This window comes from Stigmatopora nigra, chromosome 10 (genome assembly GCF_051989575.1).
Source record: "Stigmatopora nigra isolate UIUO_SnigA chromosome 10, RoL_Snig_1.1, whole genome shotgun sequence".
NCBI lineage: Eukaryota > Metazoa > Chordata > Actinopteri > Syngnathiformes > Syngnathidae > Stigmatopora > Stigmatopora nigra.
In genome coordinates this window covers 1,085,969-1,105,516 of record NC_135517.1, presented here as the reverse complement: position 1 = coordinate 1,105,516, position 19,548 = coordinate 1,085,969, and the positions used below count along the sequence as shown (strand labels likewise).

General features: G+C 41.1%; 1 protein-coding gene and 1 long non-coding RNA gene across 3 annotated transcripts in view; one reads left to right on the top strand and one right to left on the bottom strand.

The window, feature by feature from the left end:
• The window catches only part of LOC144203363 (immunoglobulin superfamily member 21-like), a 164,918-nt gene that overhangs the window by 10,914 nt on the left and 134,456 nt on the right, over positions 1 to 19,548 (bottom strand). For both annotated transcript variants that reach the window (XM_077726759.1, XM_077726758.1), the window contains 2 exons: positions 15,181 to 15,296; positions 8,081 to 8,564 (listed from right to left, as the gene is read on the bottom strand). In XM_077726759.1, the coding sequence (XP_077582885.1) occupies positions 8,081 to 8,564; positions 15,181 to 15,296 (600 nt within the window). The remainder of the gene's footprint in view (positions 1 to 8,080; positions 8,565 to 15,180; positions 15,297 to 19,548) is intronic.
• On the top strand, positions 2,688 to 18,752 carry LOC144203365 (uncharacterized). The gene is made up of 3 exons (XR_013327673.1): positions 2,688 to 2,772; positions 6,566 to 6,807; positions 18,676 to 18,752. It is a non-coding gene; the product is annotated as an uncharacterized LOC144203365 (long non-coding RNA).

Genomic DNA, 19,548 nt, shown 5'->3' with positions numbered 1-19,548 from the left:
TTAAGGTCAGCGGGCAAGAGGAAAGGGACCTCGCGGCTCCCTTTATCAGAACAACGGCGCCGGATTTATTCCCCCTTAGAGAGAAAAGGGGACTAAATTGGGTGGATACTCATTACTGGAGGAGAATGGGAACCAGGCGGCTGGAGTGTGGAGGCGGACAGATAAGGGGACGCCGGGGCCGGCTAATTCCCTTGTCTGCCCGCCGCGGACAGCCGCCTTGAATTCGGGGGACGCTAAAACAATGTGGCCAGGGGAGCTTCTAATATTCCCAGATTAGATGGGGTCACCGTTGGGCCCTGATGTGCCCAGGCGCAGCTATAAAAAAGGAAAAAAAAATACATTTGCATAATGTTTGAATGGCAAAAAATGATCGTTTTCAAGGCAAACGGGGAGATAGCGTTTCGGGTTTGGGCTAAAACGCGGGTGGGTGAAGGGAACGGCGCCATGCGGGGCGGTTTTAGACTGTGACTGGACGTTTGGTCGCCGGTCAAATGAACTTAGATGTTAAACAGTTAAACAGTACTTAGATATCAGACAGTACTTAGATATTAGACAGTACTTAGATACTAAACAGTACTTAGATACTAAACAGTACTTAGATACTAAACAGTACTTAGATACTAAACAGTACTTGGATATTAGACAGTACTTGGATATTAGACAGTACTTAGATATTAGACAGTACTTAAGATATTAAACAGTACTTGGATACTAGACAGTACTTGGATATTAGACAGTACTTGGATATTAGACAGTACTTAGATATTAAACAGTACTTAGATATTAAACAGTACTTAGATATTAGACAGTACTTAAGATATTAAACAGTACTTAGATATTAAACAGTATTTTGATATTAAACTACTTGGATATTGGACAGTACTTGGATATTAGACAGTACTTAAATATTAGACAGTACTTGGATATTAGACAGTACTTAGATATTAAACACTACTTCGATATTAAACTACTTGGATATTGGACAGTACTTGGATATTAGACAGTACTTGGATATTAGACAGTACTTAGATATTAGACAGTACTTAGATATTAGACAGTACTTACATATTAGACAGTACTTAGATATTTAACAGTACTTAGATATTAAACAGTACTCAAATATTAAACAGGACTAAAATATTAAACAGTACTTCGATATTAAACTACTTGAATATTAGACAGTACTTGGATATTACACAGTACTTAGATATTAGACAGTACTTAGATATTAAACAGTACTTAGATATGAAACAGTACTTAGATATTAGACAGTACTTAAGATATTAAACAGTACTCAAATATTAAACAGCACTCAAATATTAAACAGTACTTAGTACTTCTCTTAGATATTAAACCAGACATGGGCAAACTACGGCCCGCGAGCCACATCCGGCCCGCCGACGTTGTCCAAATACGTTGTGCAATTATTAATAAGGGGTGCAATCGGCCCGGTATGTTACTACTTTCCTAATAGCAAAAACCTTAGCGCCCTAGTGTGGCATTTACTTGTAGAGGAGCACAAAAACTGCAAAGGTAATGAATGGAACTACACAATCAATTCTTATCAAAGTAAAACCATAACATTGACCAATAAAAACCAAAAATGTCAACAACACATTTCCCCGAGTGGGCGAGGCAAAGATGTCGTCTGCGGGGACGGATGGCGTCTCACAGGACATTTCTGGCAACGGTTGTTAGCTTGTCCGTTTTCAGGGTGTCACCCACAAAGCTAGTAGCATACGGCTGTTTAAAAAAAATGGCAGATTTCTGGGATCGAGTCCAGAAACGACAGTTGGCGTCAGACGTCACCCACCCTTGATTAGGGCATCAGGCGGCGAGATGGACACGAGGCCCAACAACTCCCGCTGGGGAGTCATCGTGCTCCAGAAATGTGTGTTCCGACAGCGGTTGGCGCTTTATTCGGGAAATTGGCAAAACCCGATTTCAATGAAGGGTTATGACTTTTTAACAGTGGCGGTTAGCGATGACAAGTCGCTACATTTGACGGTAAACACCCAAGTTGATGTGTTTCGAGGCAAAAAGCAACAAAACAACAGAGGGTGATTGAGCGAGTTAGTCAGTTTATCAAGGTTGGGCGTTGTTTAGAGTTTAGAGCAAGGGTTTCGGACTCGGGTTGGTTTGCGGGTTGCTTTAACGTCAACTTGATTTTGTGTGTATCGGACCATTTTAGATACATTTAGATATTTAAATGAATGGATTAAACGATCTGAATATTCAGATTTTGTAAATCTAAAACAAGGTTTATTTTAGCTTTTTTTAAAATATATTTTTAGATTTGACAAAATGATTTTTGAACTAAAAACACAGAAAAATGGATTAAAAGAACTGGATTAAAAGCCCTGAATATTCAGTTTGTTTATAGATCTAAAACAATGTATATTTTAGCCTTTTTAAAATATATTTTTAGATTTTACACAATGATTTTGAACTAAAAACCCTACATAATTGATTAAAAAATGACAGTTATTGATTTAAAAGGGGGAAAATTAGGAAATTTAATATACATCTATACTCTTCATTTTAATTTGATCCTAAAACAGAAAGTTTCCACTCATGATTGATTTTCCCGGGCCGCACAAAATGATGCGGCGGGCCAAATTTGGCCCCCGGGCCGCTACTTTGACACACGTGGTTTAGAGTATTAAACCAGCCGTGTTTTGTCTATTTTAGGAACATGGAGTACCTGCATAAAACCCCCCCAGGCACGTGACGAACATGCAAACTGAACACCGATGGCTGAACTTCAAAAAGGCGAGTACAACATGCTAGCAGTTAAACATATGCACCAAAACATCAGAAGCAGACATGTCAAAAATGCGTATATCAATTAGCACGCTAGCATAAAACGTTACCAGAACAACTATCTGGCTAAGCATCAGGTGCGTCGCTTCCACATCAACAGGTGCGGCCAGCTGCACCGCCGACAACAAAAGTTGAGGGCAGCCTGTCGCATTTAGCGGATGAGCGACTTTGTCAAAGAAAAGCTAGCCGGGAGCCCCCGCCGCCGCTGCGACGAAACACAAAAAAAATGGCCGACTGGCGGCCGGATCAGGCGGCGGCTTCATCCAGGTGAATCCGGCCATGTAATTCCTTTCACGGTTCTGAGCAGGCACACTAAAGCCACCAGATAAGACGTATTGACGAGTGGCCAATGCTAACACAAATAGCGCCGTGCGTATGCGTACGCTCACGCACACGCGAGCGCACGGCGGGCCTCTATTCGCATGCCAACGCCATCTGGAGCCGAGCATCTGCTCTTTGATTATCCCTGGCTGGCAAAGCAACGGCGACGCGAGCTAGATTGGAAATAAGACTCGCCCGGCCCGTAACAATGTTCGCGTCGCTCGCCGGGCTCGACTAAAAAAGAAATCTTCATAAATATTCAACCGTCGACAAACTCTGGTGGATGGATTCCAGGAGAGCGTGGCTAACTCGTAGCCCAGAGGCGCTACTCGCAACAACCCCAACGACCGAGTTCCGGCCGCCATCGCCGCCACAGCCGTTGTTTTCAGGGCCCTTTTGTACGGCCAGCTCGCTGACCTTCATGAATATTCCAGCAGAGTAATTCCATAACATTTGCTTCTTTTGTTAGAATGTGGCTTTGTCTGGTGTGATAATATTAAATTTGGAGAGAATCACCGCGCCAAAGAGCACTCGTTAATTTTCAAGCCTGGGGCAGCATGCCGAGTGCATATATTGGCTACCTTTGGCAAATATTTGTTAATTATAGAAGACTTCATGCATATTTTCAATGGTTTTGGAACAAGATTAGTACCTCTACTTTCAAAAATGCCCAGTAGTACCGTACCTCTACTTACAAATGCGTAGTAGTGCCGTACCTCTACTTACAAATGCCTACTACAGTCTTACCTTTACATACAAATGCCTAGTAGTCATACCTGTACTTACAAATGCCTACTACAGTCTTATCTTTACTTACAAATGCCTAGTACAGTCATACCTCTACTTATAAATGCCAACTACAGTCATACCTCTACTTATAAATGCCAAGTACTACAGTACCCCTACTTACAAATGCCTAATGTAGCCGTACCTCTACTCACAAATGCCCAGTACAGTCATACCTCTATTTAAAATGCCTACTACAGTCTTACCTTTACTTACAAATCCCTAGTAGTCATACCTCTACTTACAAATGCCTAGTATAGTCATACCTGTACTTACAAATGCCCAGTACAGTCATACCTCTACTTACAAATGCCCACTACAGTCTTACCTTTACTTACAAATGCCTAGTACAGTCATAACTCTACTTACAAATGCCTACTACAGTCTTATCTTTACTTACAAATGCCTAGTACAGTCATACCTCTACTTATAAATGCCAACTACTGCCATACCTCTACTTAAAAATGCCTAGTACAGTCATACCTCTACTTACAAATACCTAGTGTAGTCGTATCTCTACTTACAAATGCCTCTCAGTACGTGTGCTAATGTTAGCTTTCCCCTTACTGCACTACCACTACTTACAAATGCCTAGTAAAGTCATACTTCTACTTACAAATGCCCAGTAGTCATACCTATACTTACGAATGTCTCTAGCTAAGTGTGCTAACATTAGCTTCTGCACCATACTACACTCATAAAATGTTTTTGCGTGCTTGTTATACCCTTTAAAACAGTAATTTTCTTATTTTTAGTTAGTCAGTTCAAAAAATGTCGCTTTAAAGTGGGTGAGCAAACTTTTGGGCTTACTAGCGGGGACTTGGACATTCAGAAATATTCAAATAAAAGCACGTTTACAGGAAGGACTGTATAAAAGATTGACTTGGTCGCTTAGTTTCCATCAAGATGGCCGAGCGGCAGCCATTAAAAAGCTATTTCCGTTAAAAAAAATTAAAAAATCAAACAAGCCCAACATGAAAGACCCGCTCTTCTATGACAAAAGTGTTTGGTTTTTCTCCCAAGTACACCGAAAAGTCTTTGGTATTTTAAAATGAGCCCCCGATTGGTCGGCTCGTTCTTTCTGTTCCGTTCATGAAATAAAAATCAAGCGGCCGATGACGAACACCAGGGCGCCAAACCAGCGCCGACCGACTTCAAAGGACTTGTCAAAATAAAAGCGGCGCTGACATTTAGCACGAGATTTTCCCCGCCGTCCCCGCAGCCCTCTGCGGTTTGTCATGGGTTTAATCATCCGTGTCGCTGAGAGCCAGCTCTTCAAATATTTAGCGCCACGCATTTCCGTCTGATGAAGACAGCTCGTGTGTCTCCAGAGCTCGGAGTGACGCTTGCTGACTCAGTTTTGCGTGTGATGAGCTACGGCACCCTTCTTATGAAGGGGAACGGACGCTGACGGCTAGCGCTACATGCTAAGAATTATAACGCAAAGTTCCAGTGGAAAGGTAGGACCAAGAAGGCCTAAAAACAGAGAGAAACAATTTCACTATAAAAGACAAACTGGCAAGAACTACAGGACCATAACAACCAAGACAAACACACTCCAATGTTTCTTCCAGAGAGCCATCACCATACTCAACTCAGTTTTTACAGAACCAATTAACGTAAATCCAGATCCTACCCAGCTTTTCCACTTTTTCACCTCAATATGGCAGGTGTTAGAGATCCATAACAGCCAAGACAAACAGACTCAATAACAGTTTCTTCCCAAGAGGCGTACCATACCCTACTAAGGTTTTGCACCTAATCTAAATCCAATTAACATAAATCCAGACACATCCCATCTTTTCTACTTCTTCAACCTCAATCTGGCAGAAGCTACAGGACCATAACAGCCAAGACAAACAGACTCAAAGGCAGTTTAATCCCAAGAGCCATTACCCTACTCAACTCAGTTTTTGCAACCAATCTAGAACCAAATAACGTAACTCCAGACACATCGCTAGCTTCAATCTCAATCTGGCAGAAACTACAGGACCATAACAGCCAAAACAAACAGACTCAAGTACAATTTCTTCCCAAGAGCCATCACCATACACAACCACACCTTGGAGGACCAAATCTAGAATAATTTTTAAAAATCGTGTACGACACTAAAACTCTGTAGGCTAAACACGTTAGTCACGTTTTGTACCTACCGTATTTCTGGACTATAAGTTGCAGGAGCTAAAGAATGCACAATGAAAGTACTAGCACTGGAGTATTAAGTTAAATACAACAATATATGGTGAAGTAATGAAAAATATGGAACAACAGACAAAATAAGCACCTGTTAATATACATTTAACAGATTTTGTGAGTGGGCAAGACAATCCAAACTTTTATACTCTGGAAAATACAGTACTTATTATGTCACTACTTTTAGCCTTTATTGTCATTATAAATTTATTCCTGTTGACTACTAATCTATGTGGACTATGACTTATTTATCATGTTGACTTCATATTTAGTGATTATTTATTTATGGATTATTTAAATTGTCAGTTTGTTTGTTGTTGTTATTGGAGAAGCTTTAAATCGCATTATCCTAAAAGAATTCAATTAAGTCTTCAAACAAAAGTTTCCACTGATTGATGGACATGAAGGAACTTCACAAATTGATTTTTTTTTGTTATTACAGACTGATTAAACGTCGACAACAGAGAAGAACGTTCCTCCCGGGCTAATTGAGACTCGGTGGAATTAGTCTTAATTAGCCCCGCCATGGCAGTGTGATCGGACTCTGGCAAGAAATCTTCCTGGCGCACGTTAAAAAACAACATCGGACTCGGGAGTGGATTAACAAGAACCCAACATGGCCGTCAGCAAGAGCCAACATGGCCGCCAGCGGTGGTTTTGGCTGCAGAGCAACGTTATTAACAGGTAAGATGGTTCTCGTGTCGTGTTATTGATTTTGGATCCGACTGGAAAAAAAATGGCTCCCCAAACGGGACGGCAAGTTTCGAGCGCCAACGTTTCACTTTTGAAGTGTTAATTGGAATCGCCGGGAGCCATCTTTGTTTGGAGTTTTCACACGAAAAAAAACGAGTCATCTCCGGCATGACACGAAAACATGACTACCCCCCAAAGTTTGAGCCGTGTTCGTTTCGGTGAATTTATTCTTTTTGATATTTTTTAAAGCGTGTAGAACGACGACCCCCGCTATTGTCGTGCGTTTGGAGGTCATTAATAAAACACGAGGTTGAAACGTGGGATTCCGAGAGAGAGAGTTCCGCTTTGGAGAACTTTGTATGGTCTTGTAATTCAATTTGACATTAAACCAATCTGCCGGGAATTGAGCCGTCAGTCAATGGCGTTTTTTTCCGATCTGCGTAGCTAGCCGCAACGGAATTAGTTAGCATGAAATGAGTTAGCATGACATGAGTTAGCATGACATGAGTTAGCATGACATGAGTTAGCACGACATGAGTTAGCACGACATGAGTTAGCACGACATGAGTTAGCATGACATGAGTTAGCATGACATGAGTTAGCATGACATGAGTTAGCATGACATGACTTAGCATGACATGACTTAGCAGGAAATGACTAAGCAGGAAATTAGATAGCCTGAAATGAGTTAGCATGAAAAGAGTTAGCATGAAGGGAGTTAGCATGACGTGAGTTAGCACGAAATGGGTTAGCATGAAATGAGTTAGCATGAAATTTGGTTTACATTAAATGAGTTAGCATGAAATAAGTTAGCATGGAATTAGCATGAAATTAGTTAGCATGAAATGAGATAGCAAGAAATGAGTAGGCAAGAAATTACTTAGCAAGAAATTACTTAGCATGTAATTAGAAGCCTCCAATGTTATTTTTAAAATTCATACTACATTATTAATGTGCTGTTTGGAGTGATTAAATTATGAAAAAAGCATTTGAGGTCGGCTAGCAAAACCCCAAAAATATGGCTAGAATATTCATAAAATGTTTCCCAGGAACCATTAAATAAAAACTAAAAAGCAAACAACAAGGCTTGGAACAAATTAATTAGTTCATTTTCTATGAGAAACATTCATTTGAGTTACGATTAAATCGACATACGAGCTCCATCCCGTAACGCATTAAGCTCATATCTCAAGGTACCACTGTAAAACCATATCATACACAATGTTACAACCACGGCGGCCATTGAAATAGCAAAGCATCCTACCTAATGTGACTTCAGTCTGCATGGGCATGGAGAGCGCGGGGTGCTTGACCTCGCAGCTAAACAGGGCGTCGTTATCCAACTGCGGGTTGAGGGTCCACGTCAGGCGGGCTTGGACCACCACCGACCCGTCGCTTTGCGGGAGGTGCGTGTGGCTGAAGTAGTACAGCGGGTCGGTGCTGTGGACCCAGCGGGGGAACTCCCGGCTCACCACCGTCTCCGGGATCACCTCGGTGGCGGGGCTGGGTTCCGAGGCCTGCAGGCCCAGAGTGCGGCCCCCGTGTGGACGTTCCGTGTACAGGCGGGCCGAGCGGCTCTCGGGGTCCAGTAGGGACAGGGACCGCTGCATTTTGGTCTCGTCCAGGTCTCGGCCAATCAGGGGCCTGGCTCCCCGGAAGCCGGCGGAACCGCCGCCGCCGTGATCGCCGGCGGACGGTTGGGTGTAGGAAATCACCTCGATTAGCTCGCCGTCTCGCTTGAAGTAGACCTTAAACACAAACAGAACATTCATTATTATCCTCACAAGAGTCGTAGGGGGGTGCTGGAGTCAACTAGATGGGGTGCCCAGCCAATCACAAGGCACAAATAGACAAAACAACCAATCATTTGGAGCTAAGGACAATTTAGCATACACTTAGCCTAGCCTGCTAATCCTCACTAGGGTCACGGGGTGCTGGAGCCAATCCCAGTTGAAAATGGGCATCAGATAGAGGATACCCTGAAATGATGGCCAGCCAATCGCAGGAAACGAGACAAATGACCAATCGCACTCATTGCTAGGGAGAATTTAGCATAGTTAGCCTAGCATGCATGTTTTTGGGATGTGGGAAGAAAAACTGGAGTACCCAGATTCCACTGATTCCAGCCCGTGGAGACCATGGAAATTCCACATAGTGAGGACCCACCGGGAATCAAACCCAGGACCCAAAAACTGCGAGCCCAACAGGCTAACCACTTATCCATTGAAACACAATATAAAAAAAAAATCAAGACCATCCTTTTCTAATTAGTGTCACCTTTAGTCCATAACCATTATTAAACAGCAACAAAAACAAATTAAAACCCACCCTATCAAACCCACAACCCACGAACTGCGAGCCCAACGAGCTAACCACTTACCCACTGAAACACTGATTTTTTTAAGACAAATAATTTTCTAATTAGTCTAATCTTTAACCCATAAACATTATTGAACAGCAACAAAAACATTCTTAACACTCACCTGAGATCAAACCCACGACCAAAAAACTGCGAGCCCAACGGGCTAACCACTTAACCACCGAAACACTATTAAAGAAAAAAATCAAGACAAATCCTTTTCTAATTAGTCTCATCTTTAGCCCATAAACGTTATTGAACAGCGACAAAAACCTTTTTAAACCCGTCTCTAAATACTCATTGATGAAAGGGAAATGGGATGATTGACAGTCATGTACCGCAGGTGAAAGACATTTTTTTTGGGCGTCGACGTTATCCCGCTATTATTTACGAGGGGTAGATCACACACATTTTGAAAATACGGCTGTCGAAGACCAAAATAGAAATGCGTACGTACTACATCGCCAGTCGAGTGTGTTAAGTTCACTCCGTGTGGATGAGATTATCTTTTGGGAACGTTGGCGCCGTGTTTATTTCCGTCATTGATATTTCTTTGCCGCATTTTCAACCCGAATCAGCAGGGGAAGTGTTCCTCTTTAAGAGTGCACCGCCGTTTGCCTTTGATTGTCTGGCAAATGGAGTCGGCTGACCCCAGTGTCAAAACAAAATGGGACAACAAGAATCCTCAAAATTTCAATGGCTCTCTCGAATGTTTTTATTCGGGTGCTTCATTTCGTTCCTTCATTTTCCAGTCTGTCATCCGGGGGTGCTGGAGTAGTATATTCCAGACAATTTTTACGAGGGGTAGATTTTGAATTTTAACCTCATATATAGTCTAACAGCGTTGTTTGCTAAGATAATGTTTGCTAAGCTAATGTTTGCTAAAATAATGTTTGCTAAGCTAATGTTTGCCAAGCTAATGTTTGCCAAGCTAATGTTTGCCAAGCTAATGTTTGCCAAGCTAATGTTTGCCAAGCTAATGTTTGCCAAGCTAGTGTTTGCCAAGCTAGTGTTTGCCAAGCTAATATTTGCTAAGCTAATGTTTGCCAAGCTATTATTTGCTAAGCTAATATTTGCCAAACTAATATTTGCCAAACTAATATTTGCCAAGCTAATGTTTGCCAAGCTAATGTTTGCTAAGCTAATGTTTTCTAAGCTAATGTCTGCTAAGAGTACATCAGTGTTATTTTTACGGCATTTTTCCAAATTTTGAAACGATTTATAATTTTAACCTGCCAGACAACGATGTTTGCTAAGCTAACATTTGAGAAAAATACATCAGTGTGGTTTCACTGCGGTTTTCAAATTTTGAAACAATTTTCAATTTCAACTTCGTAGTACAATAGCATTTTTTGCTCAGCTAAGTTCGTGAAAAATACGTCAGTGTCGTTTTTAACTGCATTTTTCCAAATAGTCAAACCATTTTTAAAGCTCAAAGTCAAGCGCCATTGTTTGCTAAGCTAATGTTTGCAAAAACTACGCGAGTAGCATTTTCTACTGCATTTCTCAAACCCCCGACAGCCTTCCCAGCCCATTTAATGACCTGCCCACTTTGTGTTGATTCCTCTGAGCTGTTTAAAAATCATTTCCCAAACGCGTAGCTCCGTTTTGACGAGAGTTGATAACGACGCCAAAACGCCGACTCGAGTGTCTTCAAATGGGAGCACAAACACCGATTAATTTTCCTCGAGTGATTATGACGCCGGCAGAGGATGTCGCTCACCGTGATACGTGTCAAAAAAAAAAATAGAAACATTACATTACCCGCAGTGACACGAAGCCCTCGCGTGATTTCACCCACATTGGCGGTATCGTTTGTCACGGGAAAAAAAACAACAAAATAAGGCAGACGAGTCTCATTAAATCTCAGCTGAAAATAGAAAATTGGAGATAACGGCGCCGTTCGCTTTCGTACCTGCCGCGGTGGGACAACGGCGGAAAAACAAGGTGGGGTGAAATACCCAGTTAATAGCCTGGAGTCTAAAAACAACCCTTTGAAAGAGAAACTGACTAAATGACTTGATTCTAATAGAAATTGGATTTTTTTTGGGTGATGTAACGAGTCGACTATTCTCAAAACGAATCAAGAAAATGACTTAAATTATTCTGTGTCAGGATTTTTAGGTGAAAAGGGATTGGAATGCTATTGGGAAAGTTACAAGATGACCAGCTGTACTGTGAATTTGAGGATTTTTGACGATGGAAATGTGGGGACATGGCCAGTAGAGGGTGCAAAGTAGAACATAATAACAGAAATCGAGATTTCAGAGAATTTGTTAAATTTTTTTAACAAATATTTTCAAATATCTTACTGCTAATTTCCCCCAAATGTATTGACAAACTATTACTAGAAAGGAAAAAATTAGCATGTTTTTCCTTTTTTGTTAATACAAAAATATACAGTATAGTAGTATTTTTTTCTAAAACTAATGAAAAAATTATAATAAAAATATAAAAGTTGGTATGAATAAAGTTACCCAATCTAATGAAAAAGTTTTTAAGAAAATGTCAAATTTAGTCTCATAACAGCTTATTACTTATCATAACTACAAGAAAATGAATATGACCCATAATTTTGCCTCTAATAAATCATTTATTATATTTATCGTCAATTAATGCTAAACTAAACCTCCATTTTTTCTTTCTTTAACAAGTGGATAAGTGATTTTGCAGTTTGCAGTTTGGGAGTTTGCAAGTTTTCCCAGGGCCTGTGTGGGTTTTCTCGGGGTACTCCAGTTTCCACCCACATCCCCAAAACATGCATGCTAGGCTAAATTACCCAAAAACATGCACGCTAAGCTAAATTGCCCCTCGGTATGAATATGACCGCTAACGTTTGTCCTTTGTCTCCTCTTGCCCTGCCATTGGCTGACCTCCCATTCAGTCTCCAGCACCCCTGGCGACCCTAGTGACGATACACCAGTTCAGAAAACAAACCAACAAAAAAGAAACAGTCTTCCTCAAACGCCGCTGAGCAATTTTAATAAACGGCGCGGTCCGTTTTTCCTCCCCCGATGATTGAAATGTCCAATCGAGAAACCCGACCGGTCGCCATCCGTCAATCACGTCCATTGTCATCAACAATCACAAACATCGTACTCGTACGTGACAGTCGGCCGATATTAAAACTCACCCGAGACGGGCTTTTTTATCGCAAAGGTCAAAGGTCGGCGGTGGCGGCCACGCCGCGGGTGGTCCCACCGCCGCTAAACCGGCGGCAGCTGGCGCTTGGTCGCTATTTTTCTGCAGTGAGGCTTGCTGCATTGTCTTGCATGATAATTATTTGACTGCGGAAGGCGCACCTGCTAAAACGGCGGCGGTTCGAGGATTTTTCCTCTTTTTGGGCCAATAGCAGGTGGCGCTTTTGTGGGTAAACGGTCCCCCCAAGCGTACATTATCATCATTTTCTTGCGGTAAATTGGGAAGAAAGCAAATAATGATGATTGATGACAAGTTTTATTGGAACTATATTATTATTACCGTATTTTCACGACTATAAGGCGCACCGCATTATAAGGCGCACCCTCAATGAAACACATTTTTCCCATATATAAGGCGCACTGTATTATAAGGCGCACTGTCTATTTTGGAGAAGATTTAAGACTTAAATGCGCCTAATAGTGGTGAAAATACGGTAATTGCTATTGACTTCCAGGTATGAACCACAGTCACCTCTAGAGCCAGCCATTGTTGATGTTTTGGATCTTTTGGTATCAAATCTTGCAGTGGGGGAGGAGCTATATGATGGAAGATTTTGTAAACTAAGATGGCATCTGCATATTTAACAGTATTGTTTGTGTTTTTTTAATATCCGACAGTGGTGGTTTTTCGTTTTTGGTTTTCTGTTTTTTTTTTCCATATATAAGGCGCATTGTATTATAAGGCGCACTGTCTATTTAGGAGAAAATTAAAGACTTTTAAGTGCGCCTTATAGTCGTGAAAATACGGTAGTCTGGGATTCATAATTTTGCTGGTATTGCGCTTGGGATAAATTGTTGTTCTAGTTCAGTAATGAGTTGAGCTGCCCTTTTTTTATAATTTAATTTTTTTGTTATGGTGTCTAAGGGCAAACGTTGCGACGTCTTTGACACAATATCGTCATGGAGAAAACTCGTGTCATTTTGTTTACTGGCGGGCAAAATGAGCGTCGGTTTGTTGTCACAAATGAGCTTGGGTGCGTAAACGGCACCCTTGTTGCTAGGCGACCTGTCCTTTCGTCTCTAATTACGGGAAGCTTTCACTTATTTTATTCAAGGGGCTATTGCACATTTTTATTTATTTATTTTACTCTAAATACCTTGCCTGGACATAACTTTTTATATTTTTATATTACTTATTTCTATAGGTCATTTTTGGGGTATTTGCAGGGCAATTTTTGGATCATTTTCTACTCATTTTGGAGGAATTTCCAGTGTTTTGGTCACTTCCTGTTGATTTTGGGTCATTTATATGTCACTTCCTGTTGGTTTTGAGGCATTTTAAGGTTTCTGGTTCACTCATTGGCTGCCAGGAAAGAACGAAATGAAGTGAATTGGTCAAAATCCAACATTTGTCGGCCATTAGCGGGAGTTTGTCTTGCTACTTGAATGAAAAACAGGCGGCACGTGTTGGCGTTTGGAGCGGCGTTGTCATGATGATGATGATGAGGATGATGTCGCCGACGCTAATGGGCCTCGGGTTGGAGTGGCGCTCATTAGCGCCTTCTCGGCCTGGAAAAGGGGTCGCCAATTGGGGGAAAGCGAGCTGTTAATGATGCTGATAATGGCAAGGAAAGCTGAAAGAACCTTTTGGCCTTTTTTGATTGGCTGTTTGGGGATTGACGACCAATTTTAGTTTTTGTAACCATTTACAAATATAGAAATTAAAATTTTGAAAAAACAATCTTTAACACCGGATTTACCGGAATTGAGGAATCGAACCCACGACTCTAGAACTGTGGAGCCAAAACACAAACCACTATCCGACCATTTTTTTTAAGTAGCCGAGGATTTAGTTTTGTTATACCCTTTTAAAAATATAGAAATGAAAATAACATTTTGAAAAAACAATCTTTAACACCGGATTTTCTCTAAAAATGAATGGAGGAATCGAACCCACGACTCCAGAACTGTGGAGCCAAAACACAAACCACTATACCACCATTTTTTAAATAGCGGAGGATTGTTATTTTATGCAACCCTTTAAAAATATAGAAATTGAAATAAAATTTTGAAAAACTTTACCTTTAACACCAGATTTTCTCTAAAAATGAATCAAGGAATCAAATTCACGACTCCAGAACTGTGGAGCCAAAACACAAACCACTATACCACCATTTTTTTAAGTAGCTGAGGATTTAGTTTCTTCTTAATACTCCTTTAAAAATATAGAAATTAAAATAAAATTGAAAAAATTTGAAAAACTTTACCTTTTTACACCCAGTTTTCTCTAAAAAATGACGTAATCTAGGAAATCTTCAACTTAACTTTATGCATGACTCAAAGGTAAATTTGGGCCAATTCTAATGGATTAAAATGTCAATGCAAGTTCCACACTTGAAAACCCCCACACACACACCCGCACAAAAACCCACAAACACACACACACCACCTTTTCTTCCCTCCCATGAGAAGCCTTGGTGTCCTTCACACACAGGTGTTCTCACTCAAACCGGCTGATTAAACCTCTTTTCACAATCCCGAACGACACATTTAGCTGATTAGCTTTTCAACAAAAAAGCACGTTAAACTTTAGCAAACGCTATTTTTAGCACGAGCGAAAAAAACACCCAAAAATCGGTCGAAAAAGCGTATTTTAAAACATTATTATTATTTTTTTAAATCGACATTTTCTACTGTCCCGCCTTGTGGGATTTTGGCAGTTACCATGGCAACGCCTTCACCGCTCGATTCCTCAAGATAGGTCGAAAAAAAAGCGTGTGACCGGTTTCCACCCGAACATTGACAACACTGGGCGACCAATCCATTCTAGCCGTGATAAAGTCATTGAAATTGAGAGTGACTTACAGACGGTGCTGGTTTTCCTCCCTTGGCGGTGCAGAGCAGCGTGAAGTTCTGGGCTTGGTATCGACTAAACGGCGCCGGCGTGTTTTCGGCCACCACCGAGATGTTGTTGGGTGGAGCTAAAATGAAAACAATAGGACAAACATTTTTGTCAATGTCTAAAATACATTTATACAGCTGAAAAGATTTAAAACATCACAAACGGATAACTTGTAAATTCTACATTTGGTACATACAACAGGTGTCAAATTGGCGGCCCGGGGGCCAAATCTGGTCCGCCGCGTCATTTTGTGCGGCCCGGAAAGTCAATCAAGAGTGCCGACTTTCTGTTTTAGGATCAAATTAAAATTAAGTGTAGATGTATATTAAATTTCCTGATTTTCCCTTTTTTTAAATCAATAATTGACATATTTAATAATTTTTTTTCAGTTTTTAGTTCAAAAATAATTTTGTGAAATCTAAAAAATATATTAAAAAGAGCTCAAATAAATATTGTTTTAGATCTGTATACAAATAGAATATTTAGGACTTTTAATCCAGTTATTAAAAAAAATCTAAACATTATATCTAAAATGGTCCAGCCCTGTCACCCGAATTTAAATCTCTAAAACTGGAAACCAAATCGTCAATCAAAAAAAAAAAAAATAAATAAACTCACCACTTTGTACACACTTAATAAATCACATCAATTGTGTCAAATAAACGATCAATTCAAAATTCTTAATAACAATTTTTTTTCGCAAAAGTCTGCCTCTGCATAGTAGAAACCAAAGACACTTAAAAAACAAATACCCTAAGCATGCATGTTTTTGGCATGTGTGAAAAAACCCAGATTAACCTTGGAAAACCCACCCAAGCCCCGGGTGAACACGCAAAACCCACTTGGGCTCGAACCCACGACCCCAAAACCGTCAGGCCGACGCACTAATAAAAAATAACAAACCCCCCCCTCAAATTCACAGACTTCCCATCAACCCACTTTCCCCCCCTCCCGGGTAACTCGACACCCCTCCCCCAATTCGCAATCGATTCGCGTTTGAATCCGTCGAGCCGATTCGGTTCCTCCACTCGGAAATGACGGCTAGCTAACGAGAAGGGTCGAGGGGGGTGCCGTTAACGCCTCGGTCTATCAGTCGCTCTTAAACAGACGTGTCACGGCAATTAATTGATCAAAAGGCAGGTTGGGGATTTAGCCGCGCATGCGGCGGCGCCCCCGCGTGCTAGCGCACCCCTTAATTGCTTATTGATGGGAGTCATATGCTTGTAAATTAACCTTAGGACACTCCATTAGCTTCCCGACAAGACGCTTCAACTTGGCCAGAGCGTCGGTGGAGGATTGAACGGAAAAACACGGGCGGGCAAATTGAAAGGCAACAATGGAAGTGTTGCTTCAACCTTCAACTCCAAAGGATCATTTGGAAGCTTAATTGTGCCTTTAAATCTGTTGCCAATGTCGGATTTTAAAAGCACGTTAACTAGAAGTAGGAAGTCAACAAAGCAACTTTCAAAGATAAACAAATGCTAGCTTGACAGGCCAACTTGGAAGGCCGTTCAAATCTACTTGAAAATAACTCTATGTTGTAATCTGTGGGCTAAGATCAAAAGCTAAAGTTGAAAAGGAAAACTGGAGATAAAATAGGAAATATAAAAAATATGATAACAACCATTGAAAAGTATTTAAGTATTATTTAGAAAAAAAAAACAAGATTTTTTTTCCTCGAAACTGCTTAAAACTCAAAATTTTAACCCTTAAATCAAGATTAAAAAATAAATCTACTGTAAAATGCTAATCTAAATTTCATTGAATATTAATTTCACCAGAATTATTCGATTAGTTTCATGTACACAATAAATAAATACATAAAATACCCAACTTAATAAACAAGAGGTCTGATTTCCATTGAAATTCGCATTCGTCAAATCTACTTAAAAATGGGCCACTCGTGACCTTACCAAGGGTCGCGGGGGTGCTGTAGCCAGGCGTGGGGAAACCCTGAATCGGTGACCAGCCAATTGGAACGAGACAAATGACCAATCACACTCATAGCACAACTAATAACGCGAACGATATTAGTCACAAAACGCTACTCTCGGAGAACCGTGGCGCCTCTTCCACGTGCCGTTTCTCCTCCTCCACTTCACCCCCCGCGCGCAAAGAGGGCGGGGGGAGCGTGGCGAATAGGATCGGGGAGCGTGCAGAACAAGAGAACATTTATTGCTCCCGCGAGAGCGCTTCCTCTGGCCTCCTAATTAAGGGATTTCAAGCTCCAGAGACAGCTGGACTCGCAAGAAAAACTCCCAACATCCCCTGGTGCTAAGATCCTTGGCCTCGGGGTCTGCTCTCTGGGGGGGCTTCCTTCAAAGTGGGCTTGCCACGCAGCCCGCCAGTGGGCGGCCATACATTTTTTGATATGATGGCGCACAAATGGAGGAGAAAACGGGAGTCGGCTATTGCACTCTTGCTATTATTCCACTCTTGCTACTATTCCACTCCTGATACTATTCCACTTTTATGACTATTCCACTATTGCGACTATTCCACTCCTGATACTATTCCACTTTTATGACTATTCGACTATTGCGACTATTCGACTATTGCGACTATTCCACTTTTGCCACTATTCCACTATTGTGACTATTCCACTTTTGCCACTATTCCACTTTTGCCACTATTCCACTATTGCCACAATTCCACTTTTGTCACTATTCCACTTTTGTCACTATTCCACTTTTGTCACTATTCCACTTTTGTCACTATTCTACTTTTGTCACTATTCCACTTTGGTCACTATTCCACTTTTGTCACTATTCCACTTTGGCGACTATTCCACTTTGGCGACTATTCCACTTTGACCACAATTCCACTTTTGCGACTATTCCACTTTCGCCACTATTCCACTTTTGCCACTATTCCACTTTTGCCACTATTCCACTTTTGCGACTTTTCCACTTTTCCGACTATTCCACTTTTGCCACTATTCCACTTTTGCCACTATTCCACTTTTGCCACTATTCCACTTTTTCCACGATTACACTTTTTCCACGATTACACTTTGACCACAATTCCACTTATCCGACTATTCCACTTTTGCCAATATTCCACTTTCGCCAAGTCCCGACGGGTGGCCTAGCCTTGAAATTTTGACTGTAAACGCCTTGCTTATTTATTTGTCTGCCTCCATTTGAGCAGATGGGACTGACCCAGCATCCTGCCCGGCATTAATTATGCGGCGACTGGCACCCTCATCCCTTAAGTCCATTTGTTTTTGCCCAAGGACACGAGGTTTAGGGTTAGCAATCTGTTCCGCTTTGGCCTCTTTAGCTTCCCGATCCTTCCGCAACACGCTCCAGCCACTCCAAATCTCCGCCCCGGCCTCCTACTTGGCAGTCCAGCCCACGTACGCTACGGAGTTTTGGGTCCAATTCGCCTCGGGGCCGATTCTGACAACGTCTGAGTAAGAGGCTGCCTTGATTGTGTTCATTTTTTTTTCCTGCTAGCCGGCCCCAATTTTGAATGGCGGAGTGGGAAAGATCCACATCAATCGGCCCGCGCTTCGGAAAATATCAATGCGACGCCAAATATCCGGGGACGGGCGAGGAGGATTCATATTTGGAGTGGACGTGCAAAGGTTGTTGATGGGGAATTTGTGGGGGGAAAACAAATTGGTGGCCATGGAGACCAAGGATTTTGTCTCCCAGTGACAAATCAAACCAATCGTCTTAACCAAATCATGTCGGCAACTCTAAAAAGTGTTTTTTTTCTCTTTCAGTGCCATTATTATGTTACAGTAATACCTTGAGATAAGAGCTTAATGCGTTCTGGGACTGAGCTCGTATGTCAATTTACTTGTACAGTAACACCTCAACATACAAGAAAATTTAGATATGAGTAAAATTTTGAGCAAATGTTTATCTTGAGATAGGAGTAAATTTTTTAGCAAACGTTTATCTTGAGATAGGAGTAAAATTTTGAGCAAATATCTTGAGATAAGAGTAAAATTTTGAGCAAATGTTTATGTTGAGATAGGAGTAAAATTTTGAGCAAATTTCTTGAGATACGAGTAAAATTTTGAGCAAATTTCTTGAGATACGAGTAAAATTTTGAGCAAATTTAAAACAAAATTTGTTTATGTTACGAGCGTGTTGCCGTGCAAAAAAATCTAGTGGTTATGATCTCCAATCAAATGTAACAAACTTTAAATTGAACTGAAATGAACTTTGCTCACTAATATCACACACAAAAATGGGTGTAACCTTGTTGTGCTGAGGCAAAGGTATTAACGTATTCCTCCGCGGCTTCCGAGTCGAAACTGGCTGTTAGCCTGAGGGTATCCCAATTTGTTTTTTAAAGTTATCCAAACATCCACCACT